Raw genomic sequence first — 12,505 nt, 5'->3', positions numbered from 1 at the left:
AGGCATGCCAGAAATCACTCTGCATGTTTTACAATCAAGGTCTTATTTTCTCCAATGGGACTTGATCTAAGGGTAGCTCTTCAAGGAATGTGAGTGAAACGTTGTGAGACATGTATTAGGCTACTGCAATGTTCAGATTGTGGTCCTCGAAGCAGATCAGTGAAGGCAACAGAACGATATTTCAGAGGTGCATAACAGTCTTTTAATCTCAACCATGAAATACTTAATACCAAAACCTTTCATTTCAAGTCTCACTTCTGAAAGTCAGAGGAACCAAAAACGACAAAACCTTGACGACACGACTGAATAACCCTTTCCTTAGCTTTAATATTTTTTTTAAAAATCAGCTGTAGCTCTATTTTTGTTACTATCCCTTCTCTACATGAAGCAACCCTAGTAAAACCAGTAACATATTCAGAGTCTGCTTGGAGGAGGTGTGTCAGATATATTTTTCACAGAGGGAGAGAGAGGAGCAGCGACTGAGAAACTCATCACCAGGAAGCAACAAGGATCGAATGCAGTAACTGCAAAGTATTCTAGACACCGAACACATTTGATAGCAACACGCACCCTGAGCTTGGAAAACTCTACACCACATTTCATTTGTCTTCATCAATTTGTCTTTATCTCCGTCAAAGGAAACTGTGTCCAAGATGAATCAAACAGCCTGCGTCTCTCATCAAATACCATGCCAGTCATCTAAAGATATGGTAAGTGTGTTCATTTTATAATGCATGATGTCCACAACCTACTTATAAATTCAGATATATGTCATATTTTTTCCCATGTCTAAAGGCTACAGTAGCCTAAACACCACCTGTAGCTTACAATGTTGCCTGTATGACAATGGGATTGTGATCAATGGTTTGAACAGGTGTGTGCAAACAATCGTATTCATAGCTCCATTTTTCCACCACTGTCAATCACAATGGTGGGTTGCTCAGGCTAAAAGTTGTCTCTTCTGGACTTGAAAGATGAATGAGTATCTGCACAGCTTCTGCCTTTATAGAAAATAGTTATTCCAACAATCTAAGCACCCTGAACCCAATCGTATGTGTGTAATTTATAAATCTGTCACGAGACACCACGCAAACAATTAAACCCTGTCATATGAAATGATTATAGTGGCTGCATATTAAAGGGATATTATCTTTATCAACATCCGAAATACCAAAAATAAAGTGACCACAACTGGTCTCTTAGCAACAACGGTGATTTCGTGGTCTGAAAACATAGAAATACAATCCAATGGATTCAGTGGCAGTCGGTGCTGTTTAAGATCAGGGAGGACAATGATTTTTTGAGCATGGCCTTATTTCTATTACAGCATATTGGATGACTGTCATTCATATTCCATTCACACAGCTCAATGTAACATACGTGATAATCAAATTTTCCCTATACCCATCATGAGGTTGCTACAAACTAGCCTGTGAAGGAAAGTTTACAATGTAGGTGCACAGGTCGAGCGAAATTTGAGTAATCAAGATGACAGACATTGACACATTCAATATATCGCCTGCATCTAGCTGATCTAGGTTATAATCATAGAGTACCACAGTCTTAAACAGGGAAATGGTTCTAATCATTTTTCCACCATTCATTTTTCCCATAGGAGATGTTAGAAACACTTAAAATATGGACTGCGTTTCGTGTAGGCTCACGTTGGCGTGATGTTTTGATAACTATGTAAATCTCTCTAGGACAAGGTGACTTTTATCAATATATTTGCCTGTATTTACCCCCCAAAAATACTAATTAGCTGCAAATGTGGCTATTGTAAAGCACTACAAATCATGATCTAGACAAGACTGACGAATCGAAGCAGAGGTAAGAATTAACTATCAAATGTTAGCTAAATGTAGTAATGAATAAATTGGCTAAATTACTTTAAATAGACAATTCTATGAACTGTCTTGTGCAAGTTTTAAATTGACACAATACCTCTTGGTAAGGGTGTCAGCTAGAGATGACGTGCAGGAGCTTGCAGGGATTTGTAGTCTTGCATGATGTTTACTGATGCCAATTAACATTTTCGAATCTGAGATTGAATAGAGGTGAATATATTGATAAAAGTCACCTATTAATCCAACAGTTGCAAACGAGAATTTCTATTAGACAACTACAGGTATATTTATCCCAGCTTCGTTACATTTGCTTCCATTTAAGAAAGAATCGACGGAATGAATACACCCCTGATCACATGCAAACACAGTTCACTTTCATAGCAGCCACATACAAACAGCATGATACCTTTAATGGTTGGATAATTCCTTCTCGCATCTACGCACCTTCCTCCTCTCACATTTTCCCTTCGCTTGTGGACTTCAGTGCACAACACATCAGCTGTCTGTGACCAGGCGAAAAAAACTTTCCAAGTAAAACCTTCATATCATAACTGCTAACGGCTACACAAAGCCAACATGGTTGTCACCATATTAGCTAACATCAAGTCAACATAGATACTTCAACTAACGCGTTAGTAAACCCACTACAATCATGCAGTACAGTGTGATTTTTTGAGCATGGCCTTATTTATTATTTATTATTATTAGCTAGCAGTTTAGCAGTTACACCAGCGGGCCCCGGTGGCAATACATTTATAAAACCAACAGCTTACCTTGACTTGGAAGAGTTCCAGTGTTGGATAGCCATAGACAGCTAGGTAACTCTCTGTTTGAGCCGGGTGTTTGAGTAAGCTAAACTAGCTATCTGTATTCGCTAGCTAAGTGAAAGTGAAAAAAATACTAAATACAGCTCTCTCTCTCTCTCTCTCTCTTTCTCTCTTGCTTCTCCTTCATTTTTGAAGAAATGAATCTGTTCAAAACTGTTCAACTATTGTCTTTCTCTCTTTTCAATCAACTACTCACCACATTGTATGCACTGCAGTGCTAGCTAGCTGTAGCTTATGCTTTCAGTACTAGAATAATTATCTGATCCTTTGATTGGGTGGACAATATGTTAGTTCATGCTGCAAGAGCTCTGATAGGTAGGAGGACGTCCTCTGGAAGTTGTCATAATTACTGTGTAAGTTTATGGAAGGGGGTGAGAATCCCGAGTCAATGTTCCCAGAGGAGGACAGAAACTAGCTGTCCTCCAGCTATACCATGGTGCTACCTTACAGTGCTGTTGAGGCTAATGTAGACCTCCATTGCAAAACAGTGTGTTTTAGTCAATTCTTTGGTGACGTGAAAATGTTTAGTATAGTTTTATCTAAAAGGGATAACTTTTTTAATGTTTCACTATTTATATTTTTCTGAAATTCACTGAGGAGGACTCTCATCCCCTTCCTCTGAGGAGGAGCCTCCAATGCTAGAGACATAGAAGGCTGCATCATGTATTCAAGGCAAGTGTTATGTTTGGGCAAGTAATAACATTTCTTACCATGAAAATGAAATGCACATATTTCATTGGCTTAAGCAAAGATAATATATACAGTTGAAGTCGGATGTTTACATACACTTAGGTTGGAGTCATTAAAACTCGTTTTTCAACCACTCCACAAATTTCTTGTTAACAATCTTTAGTTTTGGCAAGTCGGTACATGACACAAGTCATTTTTCCAACAATTGTTTAGAGACAGATTATTTCATTTATAATTCACTGTATCACAATTCCAGTGGGTCAGAAGTTTGCATACACTAAGTTGACTGTGCCTTTAAACAGCTTGTAAAATTCCAGAAAATGATGTCATGGCTTTAGAAGCTTCTGATAGGCTAATTGACATAATTTGAGTCAATTGCAGATGTACTTGTGGATGTATATCAAGGCTTACCTTCAAACTCAGTGCCTTTTTGCTTGACATCATGGGAAAATCAAAAGAAATCAGCCAAGACCTCAGAAAAAAAATTGTAGACCTCCACAAGTCTGGTTCATCCTTGGGAGCAATTTCCAAACGCATGAAGGTACCACGTTCATCTGTACTAACAATAGTACGCAAGTATAAACACCATGGGACCACGCAGCCGTCATACCGCTCAGGAAGGAGACGCGTTCTGTCTCCTGGAGATGAACGTACTTTGGTGCGAAAAGTGCAAATCAATCCCAGAACAACAGCAAAGGACCTTGTGAAGATGCTGGAGGAAACAGGTACAAAAGCATCTATGTCCACAGTAAAACGAGTCCTATATCGACATGGCGGCAGGTAACCTAGTGGTTAGAGCATTGAACTTGTAACCGAAAGGTTGCAAGATCGAATCCCCGAGCTAACAAGGTCAAAATCTGTCATTCTGCCCCTGAACAAGGCATTTAACCCACTGTTCCTAGGCTGTCATTGAAAATAAGAATTTGTTCTTAACGGACTTGCCTGGTTAAATAAATAAAACATGTTTTTAAATAAATAACCTGAAAGGCCGCCCAGCAAGGAAGAAGCCACTGCTCCAAAACTGCCATAAATAAAGCCAGACTATGGTTTGCAACTGCATAAGGGGACAAAGATTGTACTTTTTGGAGAAATGTCCTCTGGTCTGATGAAACAAAAATAGAACTGTTTGGCCATAATGACAATCGTTATGTTTGGAGGAAAAAGGGGGAGGCTTGCAAGCCAAAGAACAGCATCCCAACCGTGAAGCATGGGGGTGGCAGCATCATGTTGTGGGGGTGCTTTGATGCAGGAGGGACTGGTGCACTTCACAAAATGAATGACATCCAAATTATGTGGATTTATTGAAGCAACATCTCAAGACATCAGTCAGGAAGTGAAAGCTTGGTCGCAAATGGGTCTTCCAAATGTACAATGACCCCAAGCATACTTCCAAAGTTGTGACAAAATGGCTTAAGGACAACAAAGTCAAGATATTGGAGTGGCCATCACAAAGCCCTGACCTCAATCCTATAGAAAATCTGTGGGCAGAACTGAAAAAGTGTGTGCGAGTAAGGAGGCATACAAACCTGACTCAGTTACACCAGCTCTGTCAGGAGGAAGGGGCCAAAATTCACCCAACTTATTGTGGGAAGCTTGTAGAAGGCTACCTGAAACGTTTGACCCAAGTTAAACAATTTTAAAGGCAATGCTACCAAATACTAATTGAGTGTTTGTAAACTTCTGAGCCACTGGGAATGTGATGAAAGAAATAAAAGCTGAAAGAAATAATTCTCTCTACTATTATTCTGACATTTCACATTCTTAAAATAAAGTGGTGATCCTAACTGACCTAATACAGGGAATTTTTACTAGGATTAAATGTCAGGAATTGTGAAAATTGAGTTTAAGGTGTATGTAAACTTCCGACTTCAACTGTATATATATATATATATTTTTTGCTTTGGTTTATCTTCACCTCTGAATGATATAGAACATATTTGGCACAGGTATACTGTCCATCTGTGATATTGGAATGGGTATGGGGACATAAGAGCTTTCTATCTGAGGCTGACAGTTGTCAGGTTTTTAAACAGGTCAATTGTAGGGCCAGACGACATTCCAGGGCATGTCCTCAGGGCATGTGCAGACCAGCTGGCAGGCGTCTTCACTGACAATTCCAAACTCTCCTTGTCCAAGTCTGTAATCCCCACGTTTCAAGCTGACTACCATCATTCCTGTTCCCGAAAACCTTAAGGCATCCTGCCACAATGACCCTGTAGCACTCACATCTGTAAGTGCTTTGAAAGGCTGATCATTACACATCAACTCTATCATCCCAGACATCCTGGACCCACTCCAATTTGCATACCGCCAGAATTTGCACTCCACTCTGTCCTCTCCCACCTGGAAAAGAGGGATACCTATGTGAGAATTCTGTTCATCGACTACACCATAGTGCCCTCCAAACAACACATTTAAGAACATTTTGAGGATCGTTCCACAAAAATACATATTTACCTCAATACTCCAGTATCTCTGCACATTGTAAATTTGGTACTGGCACTGACCCCACATATAGCTTCCTCTCTTATTTCTTATTTCTCGTGTGTTTTCTTTATATATACATATACACTACCATTCAAAAGTTTGGGATCACTTAGAAATGTCCTTGTTTTTTAAAGAAAAGCACATTTTTCGTCTAGCATCCCGGAGTCGCCTCTTTACTGTTGACGTTGAGACTGGTGTTTTGTGGGTACTATTAAATGAAGCTGTCAGTTGAAGACTTGTGAGGCGTCTGTTTCTCAAACCAGACACTCTAATGTACTTGTACTCTTGCTCACTTGTGCACCGGGGCCTCCCACTCCCCTTTCTATTCTAGTTAGAGACAGTTTGCGCTGTTCTTTGAAGGGAGTAGTACACAGCATTGTACGAGATCTTCCGTTTCATGGCAATTTCTCGCATGGAATAGCCTTCATTTCTCAGAAAAATAATAGACTGATGAGTTTCAGAAGAAAGTTTTTTCTTTCTGGCTATTTTGAGCCTGTAATCGAAAGCTAAGGTAACTGAGCTAACTGACTACCGCCCTGTAGCACTCACTTCCGTCATCATGAAGTGCTTTGAGAGACTAGTCAAGGACCATCTCACCTCCACCCTACCTGGCACCCTAGACCCACTCCAATTTGCTTACCGCCACAATAGGTCCACAGACGATGCAATCGCCATCACACTGCACACTGCCCTAACCCATCTGGACAAGAGGAATACCTATGTAAGAATGCTGTTCATCGATTACAGCTCAGCATTTAACACCATAGTACCCTCCAAACTCGTCATTAAGCTCGAGACCCTGTGTCTCGACCCCGCCCTGTGCAATTGGGTCCTGGACTTTCTGACGGGCCGCCCCCAGGTGGTGAGGGTAGGTAACAACATCTCCACCCCACTGATACTCAACACTGGGTCCCCACAAGGGTGCGTTCTCAGCCCTCTTCTGTACTCCCTGTTCACCCATGACTGCGTGGCCATGCACGCCTCCAACTCAATCATCAAGTTTGCAGACGACACTACAGTGGTAGGCTTGATTACCAACAACGACGAGACGGCCTACAGGGAGGAGGTGAGGGCCCTCGGAGTGTGGTGTCGGGAAAATAACCTCACACTCAATGTCAACAAAACAAAGGAGATGATCGTGCACTTCAGGAAACAGCAGTCGGAGCAGCCCCCTATCTACATTGACGGGACAGTAGTGGAGAGGGTGGAGAGTTTTAAGTTCCTCGGCGTACACATCACGGACAAACTGAAATGTCCACCCACACAGACAGCGTGGTGAAGAAGGCGCAGCAGCGCCTCTTCAACCTCAGGAGGCTGAAGAAATTCAGCTTGTCACCAAAAACACTCACAAACTTTTACAGATGCACAATCGAGAGCATCCTGTCGGGCTGTATCATGACCTGGTACAGTAACTGCTCCGCCCACAACCGTAGGGCTCTCCAGAGGGTAGTGCGGTCTGCACAATGCATCACCGGGGGCAAACTACCTGCCCTCCAGGACACCTACATCAACGATGTCACAGGAAGGCCAAAAAGATCATCAAGGACAACAACCACCCGAGCCACAGCCTGTTCACCCCGCTATCATCCAGAAGGCGAGGTCAGTACAGGTGCATCAAAGCGGGGACCGAGAGACTGAAAAACAGCTTCTATCTCAAGGCCATCAGACTGTTAAACAGCCATCACTAACATTAAGTGGCTGCTGCCAACATACTGACTCAACTCACCCACTTTAATAATGGTAAAATTGATGTAATCAATTTATCACTAGCCACTTTATATTATATAATGTTTACTTACCCTACATTACTCATCTCTTACGTATATACTGTACGCAATACCATCTACTGCATCTTGCCATCTGATGTAATTAAATGTATCACTAGCCACTTTAAACTATGCCACTTTATATAATGTTCTCATACACTACATTGCTAATCTCATATGTATATACTGTAGGCTCTACCATCTACTGCATCTTGCCATCTTGATGTAATGTATCATTAGCCACTTTAAGCAATGTCACTTCATATAATGTTTTCATACCCTGCATTACTCATCTCATATGTATATACTGTACTCTATACCATCTACTGCATCTTGCCTATGCCGTTCGGCCATCACTCATTTATATATTTTTATGTACATATTCGTATTCATTCCTTTACACTTGTGTGTACAAAGTAGTTGTTGTGGAATTGTTAGGTTATATTACTTGTTAGATATTACTGCATGGTCGGAACTAGAAGCACAAGCATTTCGCTACACTTGCATTAACACCTGCTAGCCATGTGTATGTGACAAATACATTTTATTTGATTCTGATTTGATTTGAACCCACAAATACTGATGCTCCAGATACTCAACTAGTCTGTAGAAGGCCAGTTTTATTGCTTCTTTAATCAGAACAACAGTTTTCAGCTGTGCTAACATCATTTTAAAGGGTTTTCTAATGATCCTAATGAGCTTTTTAAAATGATAAACTTGGATTAGCTAACACAACGTGCCATTGGAACACAGGAGTGATGGTTGCTGATAATGGGCCTCTGCACGCCTATGTAGATATCCCATTAAAAATCTGCCGTTTCCAGCTACAAAGTTCATTTACAACATTAACAATGTCTACACTGTATTTCTGATCAATTTGATGTTATTTTAATGGACAAAAAAATTGACATTTCTAAGTGAACGGTAGTGTGTGTGTGTGTGTGTGTGTGTGTGTGTGTGTGTGTGTGTGTGTGTGTGTGTGTGTTTATATGTATATATATTTGTTATATTGAATACTATACTGTGTGCTAGAGCTTACAAGTTAAGCATTTCACTGTGCTTGTGCATGTGACAAGTAAAACTGGAAGGAAAACTATAACACTCAAAAGAGCTGTGGCATTAGGATTTGCCCAAGGAAGTGTTAATTCTATGCAGTGAAGCTGTCTCTGAGTGTGACAGGCAGGTTTTAATCCCCTCATTTAAATGCAGGATTTATGGTGTGAATTCTTGTTCAGAATTCTGCTCTAGAAATGCTAATGTGGACTACAGCAGGTTTTGGAGGGTAGATTTACTGCAATATTGGCAGCAACTAATTTGTGTTTGTTTTAGTGTTGACACTTCAGTAACAAAGACCTTTCTCAAAATGAGAAATTATGTAATTCGGATATTGCTTGTAACATGATTTCAAATTCACAGATTAACACCCTGCTCACAAGTTTGTTTCATCTACTCAGTATGTACACTGAGTGTACAAAACATTAGGGACATTGAGTTGCACCCGCTTTAGCCCTCAGAAATGCCTAAATTCATCGGGGCATGGACTCTACATGGTGTCAAAAGTGTTCCACAGGGATGCTGGCCCGTGTTGACTCCAATACTTCTTACAGTTGTGTCAAGTTGGCTGGATGTCCTTTGGCTGGTGGACTGCTTATGATACACAAAGGAAACTGTTGAGAGTGAAAAACACAGCAGCGTTGCAGTTCTTGACACACTCAAACCAGTGCGTGCGCCTGACAGCTACTACAATACCCTCGTTCAAAGGCACTCAAGTCTTTTGTCTTGCCCATTCACCCTCTGAATGGCACACATACACAATCCATGTCTCAATTACCTCAAGGTTAAAAAACATTCTTTAACCTGTCTCCTCCCCTTCGCTACACTGATTGAAGGTGAATCATAAGGTGAATGCACCAATTTGTAAGTCGCTCTGGATAAGAGCGTCTGCTAAATGACGTAAATGTAAATGTAAATGTAAGTGGATTTAACAGGTGACAGCAAGATTTAGTTTTCTTACCTAGGCAAGTTAGTTAAGATCAAATTCTTATTTACAATGACGGCCTACCCCAGTCAAACCCGGACGACGCTGGGCCAATTACACACCGCCCCATGGGACTCCCAAGCACAGCCGAATGTGATACTGCCTGTAATTGAACCAGGGACTGTAGTGACACCTTTAGCACTGAGATGCAGTGCCTTAGACCGCTGCGCCACTCAGGAGCCCATTAAAAAGCTGTGTATCATAGCGTGCTTCACACCTCAACAGTTGACACACTGTACAGCTCCACAGACCATGTCGCTTCGATCAGACAGAGGGAAAATGTAGAGAGAAAGGCAGATAATACTGTCACCTAGTGGGAATGCATTATATTGAAGTCATCCTTGCTGTATGAATGCACATCTCATGCTTGACCACTAGAGGGTAACGCTATCTTATTTATACTGCCATCAAAGTGAACTACATCTTTATGGCTGAAGTAAATGAATCTAACCCAACATTGAGGAGGACAATTATGTAATTTCGGAGGGTACAGGCCAGGGACAGGGTACGGACGAGATACAAGGTTAAGAGTACCCTTTAGGGCAAACAAAAATATGAAATGTCCTGTGGCTATCCAACATCCCTGCTCATGAAATCCTTGTGGAGAACATCAAAGGCTGAAGTAACCCAAGTTCTCTTTCTAGACAGTCCAACAAGACATGAACAATTTCACAGCAATCTGTGAGAAAATGTAAGGCCCCCAGCTAGGTGCTCTTGTTGAATAAATGGACATCTTTGTGAGTTGTTATACAGTTATTCCACTGAGTTATGACAGTAGGCGGTATCCATCAGTTCTTCAAGATGTTCTGGAACAGAAAGGAATGCTCTGTGAATAGTGTGCGGATAGACTGGAGTACCAGACTGTTATGTCAACCTTAAACTTCATATACAGTACCAGTTTTCTGGCTGCAATAAACCTAGAACTCTGTGTAAACATTGACTGTAATAGACTATATGTAGGAATATGTAAATCTTCACCTTAGATTGACCAATACTTCCTGTTTGTTTGTGTTATTGTCATTGTCCGTAGATTTGGGCTGAGTCAGAATGTGCCTCATAACGTCTATTCAAATCCAACTGGATTGAATTCATGTACAAGGTTACCTACTGTAAGTTTCACAAAGGTTTTGCGTGTTCAGGATGTCTCTGTTCCAAGAGAGAAATTCAAGGGAGTTGAGAAACTGCAGGCAAACAGAAGATGACTCCTTGAATTGTAAACTGAGTAAATCTCGAAATTGATTTGTTGGTGTTTGTTGGTGTTCTGTCAATTAATCAATCATCCTTATTTTGTTCCATCCATAACATTGTAGTTTACAGTATAGGAATAAGTGTTATGTCAATATTGGGGACATTATATGTTTAGCAGTTGCCCATAGCTTCCCCACTCTGTTCCCCCATTCTGTCAGGTCAATATAAACAGGGCCAGGTGTAAGCCCAACTGGTGCAACCAGCCGCAGAGCATCACTATAGGACATACAATGTTGCCTGGCTGCTTTGCTGTGTATTCCTCATTAGTAAAGCTTTGCCCAAACAAGTAGAGCCCTCCATGATCCGTGATGTCACTCCAGGAGCAGAGAGAGAAGGGGGGCTATTTTTGGAGCTTGAACAAGGGAGGGGTCAGTGGGGGCAAAGACCTTCCCCCATAAGACTCATCTTTTGAGATGCTGCTATTAGTCATCCTTGTTCCTGTTCGTTTTACTGTGAAAGGGAAGTTAGGGGTGGAGAGGAGGATCAGTGTCCAGACCAGGTCATTGTGATATGGACAATTTCAATAATTTGATGTGGAAGAACACAATGGAATTCTAATCAATCTTACTTCTACTGTATGTTTGTAAACGGAATAGAAGGGAGATTTGATGGTTGGCTGTCTTGTCATAATGTATATTGAGGTACTGGATTCTTTCTGTGTATGTAAATACAAATCAAGAGGCCAAGCCGGGGCTCCTCCCTGTGACACGTGCAGGCTGGATTAGTGGCGCTGATGCAATGTTTGGAATCGCACTGAAACAAATTGCACTGCATTACTGGCTGTGTTATCCTCTGGACAAATTACTCACCCGTGAAGGCGAAACAGCTCAGTGCTAGAGGTAAATCCACACCGGACAGGGGAGCGGAAATCAGCATATATCCTGTCCTGTCAAGAGTCACGGCATCTAAGAAAAAGACGCCCTGATAGGATGATTTGAATGGGGGAAATATTTCGACAACGCGTCCAAAGATGGCTGAGGAGGACTTTACAGAGGTGAAGTGTGTATGACGGATCTCAACACCCCACTGACTCCCTCTCCCACCCCCTCTTCCCCGGTATGTCAGAAAGGAGTTTAGAGAGTGGTTGCTTATGAGAAAACAGTCTTTCTACCACATAGGCTGAAGTCCCTGGAGGGATGCTGGATTAAGAGTAGGACAGAGGAGGAGGACAGGGGGAGGGGATGTGAAGAGTAAGACTCCAGGGCCTGGCTGGTATGGATCCCTGGAAGAGAGAGGGCCATAGGAAATATAGACAGACCCTGGGGCTTGGATGGATCCCTGGGAGAGAGAGGGCCATGAAAAATATAGACATAGACCCTGTGGCTGTAATGGTTCCCCAGGAGAAAGAGAGGTCCATGAGAAATATAGACACAGACCCTGTGGCTGTTATGGATCCCTGGAAGAGAGAGAGGGCCATGAGAAATATAGACACAGACCCTGTGGCTGTAATATATCCCTGGGAGAGACAGGCCATGAGAATTATAGACACAGACCCTGCGGCGGGTATGTATCCCCGGGAGAGACATGCCATGAGAAATATAGACAGACCCTGAGGGATCTGAAGTGTGTCAGTGCTGTACTTGTTCTGTCCCAGAGATAATT

The 12,505-nt window shown here is 41.7% G+C and overlaps 1 protein-coding gene across 1 annotated transcript in view; it reads left to right on the top strand.

The window, feature by feature from the left end:
* Nucleotides 1–487: 487 nt before the first annotated feature.
* The window catches only part of LOC115179600 (inactive dipeptidyl peptidase 10), a 51,650-nt gene continuing 39,632 nt past the window's right edge, over nt 488–12,505 (top strand). Inside the window, exon 1 of the mRNA XM_029741211.1 lies at nt 488–710. Coding sequence (XP_029597071.1) covers nt 654–710 — 57 coding nt within the window. The 5' untranslated portion in view covers nt 488–653. The remainder of the gene's footprint in view (nt 711–12,505) is intronic.

This window comes from Salmo trutta, chromosome 39, assembly GCF_901001165.1.
Source record: "Salmo trutta chromosome 39, fSalTru1.1, whole genome shotgun sequence".
In the NCBI taxonomy this organism is placed as follows: domain Eukaryota; kingdom Metazoa; phylum Chordata; class Actinopteri; order Salmoniformes; family Salmonidae; genus Salmo; species Salmo trutta.
The sequence above is the reverse complement of the archived record's forward strand: the minus strand, read 5'-3'. Positions and strand labels throughout refer to the sequence as shown.